The 3,377-nt window shown below is 31.9% G+C and overlaps 1 protein-coding gene across 1 annotated transcript; it reads left to right on the top strand.

Moving 5' to 3' along the window:
* The first annotated feature begins 358 nt into the window (after positions 1 to 358).
* Positions 359 to 1,297, top strand: LOC126844725 (nucleoside diphosphate kinase homolog 5-like). Its single transcript, XM_050583121.1, has 3 exons — positions 359 to 652; positions 710 to 1,058; positions 1,146 to 1,297. Exons 1-3 carry the CDS (start codon positions 359 to 361, stop codon positions 1,295 to 1,297), a joined length of 795 nt encoding a protein of 264 aa, XP_050439078.1.
* The last annotated feature ends 2,080 nt before the right edge of the window (positions 1,298 to 3,377 follow it).

Genomic DNA, 3,377 nt, shown 5'->3' with positions numbered 1-3,377 from the left:
ATACAAGGTAATCAACTTATATATATCATCATAAACCACTCAATATCTCACTGGGCTTAGTTAATAATTTAATTTTCTTTTTCCATAATGTTTTTATATTATGTGATCTCAATTTCTCACCATTTTTTTGTTTTTACCTGCCTCCTAACTTAGTTTTTTTGGGAGAGGGGTAAAAACAAATACGCCAAACGACATACCTATTCATAATTAGGTATTATTCATAATTGGTTTAACGAATTTGCAGATCCCCTCGCCAATGCCATGGAAATAAAATCAATATTGTATTTATTTTAATGTACGTTACGCTGATATTATACCATTGTAGGTATTAGATATTAAATATTATTGTTTTTTGACAATGTCCGCGTTCAAACATGACACTATCTTGTCGATTGACTCGATTTCTTTGCCAGAACGAAATTGGACAACAAGTTATGTTCAACACGAACGTCTTGCTAAACAACTGTCAAACGTGGAAACTTATTCGACTCAATTTACGGATGTATCATTATTCAACGATTCGGAAAGTGACGTGGACGATACCGCGGAATACACTTTGGCCATAATCAAACCAACAGCTACCCGACACATGTACAAAATCGAAAGTTTCATGACAGACAAATGTTTCATCATAAAAAAAGTACCAAGCCGGGTTCGCACAACACGTAGAACAGAGTATAACGTTGTTAGCTGTCGTTATTGATTTCAGAAAGACGTGTTTCATTTGAAGAAAGAAGAGGCCGCACATTTTTACCGGAGCCACAAGTTTGAGTTGTACTACTCAAATTTGGTCGAGCACATGACTAGCGGTCCGATAATTGTATACGTTCTGATGAAGTCAGATTGCATCGCAGACTGGAAGAGATGTATTGGTCCGGCTGACGTGGCCTATGCAAAACAATACGAACCGTTCACGTTACGAGCAATTTATGGCAAAGATTCTGGAAATTGGTCTGTTACTAACGGTTTTCACGGCAGTAGCAGTCGGCGTGCCGCAGAGAAAGAGATACTGTTCTTTTTTCCATATAGTAAACCTAAAACTATCAGTACTCCTATTAGTAAACCTATTTGTACTCGTATACAAACGGATAAATGTATCACTTGTATATTGTGCGTAGGTAATTTAAGAGACGCTTGGAGTTTAGACAACACATTGGAATTTATACATGCGGTCATGATGCCAACAATAACCAAAGGGATCGTGGAACTGTACAAAGCAGAGCCTGTAGATCCTCTTAGATGGTTTGGAAAATGGCTACTGTTAAACAACTTGACTACGGCGAAGCTGGAAGCTTAGCAATCGTCAAAACAATACTGTCAAGAAGAAATCAGGTGATAAGATGGACAATGCAGGTTCGAAAAACTAGACATCTCGGTAGACAACCCGTATTCAAAACAATTTGTATCTAGTATCACGTTGTCTGCCATTTTGTATGGATTTTTTCAACTTATATACATTACATAATTTCTGGTAGTATAATAAGTTATTAAAATAACTTTTGCTTATTTAATAACGTTGTCACAAATATTTTGTACTTACATAAAAGTTACGCTTATAGGTATGATGCACGTCAGTTTAGCTTTAATCTGAAGCTGATTCTAAAACAAATACATTTAGTGATTTTTTTGGATATTTAATATTTTTATTTTTTAAAAATCTATAAAAGTGTTAAAAAAATATTTTTTCCTTTTAAGGAGTAAGGGATTTAAACTTAAATTTAAATCTAAAGCCTAAATTGCTATCTAGAGGTAGGTATGTGTCCAATATAAAATTGTTCTATAACACTTTCGACTTGATTTGACCATATTTTAAACAATTACATCATGTTACCATAAAAACCTACAAAATCGGTAAAATTGTTTGATTTCCCCCTCGATTTATTGACTTATTAACTTATTGACGCATAAATACAATAATCCATTGTGTTACGAGGAGTATCATGCAAATACTGCAACGTGTATCCATTATCTCGAAGACTTGTCGTTATGCTTCCGTCGGCTCGTTATTGATAATGTAATAATTATTAGCCCGATGAATAGATCCGATGGCGAGCATTATCCAAAGTGGTACACTTGATCAATACCCATACAGATAATTATATACCTACTGAATGCGCGCAATGATTGCCGAGATCTATGAAGTAATAACGTCTTCAGGTCTCACGATTTTTTAATTTTTTTGTGTTCGCAGCGGATCGTCATGTATAATAATAATGCAATAAAGCACTTATATTGTTGTGATAGACTCCGGCATCAACCGTGCAATAGCGAGGATTTACTAACGTTTGGAACTAAGGCTTTTCATGTCGGGGGAAACAATCGAATAATTAATGTAGATTTTATTATTTATGTAATTGACTGTTGTATTACATTGGAATTAAATTGTTTTTTTAAATTTAAACATCAGTAACACCCAACTGTGTTTAATTGGTTGTTATATCAACATAAACTAATGGCTAATTATTATTATTATTTTATCCAAACGGCACACTCTACGTCAAGTATAACAAACTAAAAAAGAAAGACAAAATATATTATGTGGAATGCACGAAGAATAGATGACGAGTAAGAATTTGCAAAAAAATGAAAAGTGAACTTGAAACTTCAGTAACTTAATAATTATACAAAACTGGTTGTCGACCCATCAACATTTTTAGTACATTATTCTCAATTTAAAAAGTTAATGAAATGCGTTACCATTTAAGTTTCAAAAGTTGTTACCAAAAAAACTAATTTGGGAGGGGGGTAATAACAAAAAAAATTATAAGAAATTGGGATCACATTGTATAAAAATATTATGGAAAATAAAATTGAAAATATTATTAAACCCTATGAGATATTGAGTGATTCACGATACAACCCTGTTGACCAAAAGAAGTTTATAAAACAATTTCGAACAATTTTTAAGAGGTCGGCCCGATGACCGCGAGGTTTGACTCAGAATGCTTTATATGATTATATGTATCACTTATGTTAGAAATTAAAATAAATTAAAATCTATAATTGTAAATCGGACAAGATCATTTTTAATATTGGATACATAAATAATTCTCTCTTTAAGAGTTCAAAATGACTAATAAAATGAGTTAATCGAAATATTTACAAAAGTGTTTTGGAACTCGAACTTCTAAAAGAACGTTTGTAAATCCGGAAGTTGCAATTTTTGGGAACATGTCGAAAAATTGTACTATAAATCAAAATTTTAAAATATATATATGAAATATATATAAACAATTGTTTATACTTCTTAAATTTATCTCAATTTTCAGTCAAATTAAATATAGTCAAAATAACTTTTTTCTAAAAAAAAAACAAAGTCAGTTTCCACAAAACTAATTTTATTATCAATTTTTTTCGTCTTTTTCGATAATGGTCTT

This window comes from Adelges cooleyi, unplaced genomic scaffold, assembly GCF_023614345.1.
Source record: "Adelges cooleyi isolate 19-005CV unplaced genomic scaffold, UGA_ACOO_1.1 ACOO_flye_CR_arks_rails_tigmint_CR_PRNA_651, whole genome shotgun sequence".
Lineage (NCBI taxonomy): Eukaryota > Metazoa > Arthropoda > Insecta > Hemiptera > Adelgidae > Adelges > Adelges cooleyi.
The sequence above is the reverse complement of the archived record's forward strand: the minus strand, read 5'-3'. Positions and strand labels throughout refer to the sequence as shown.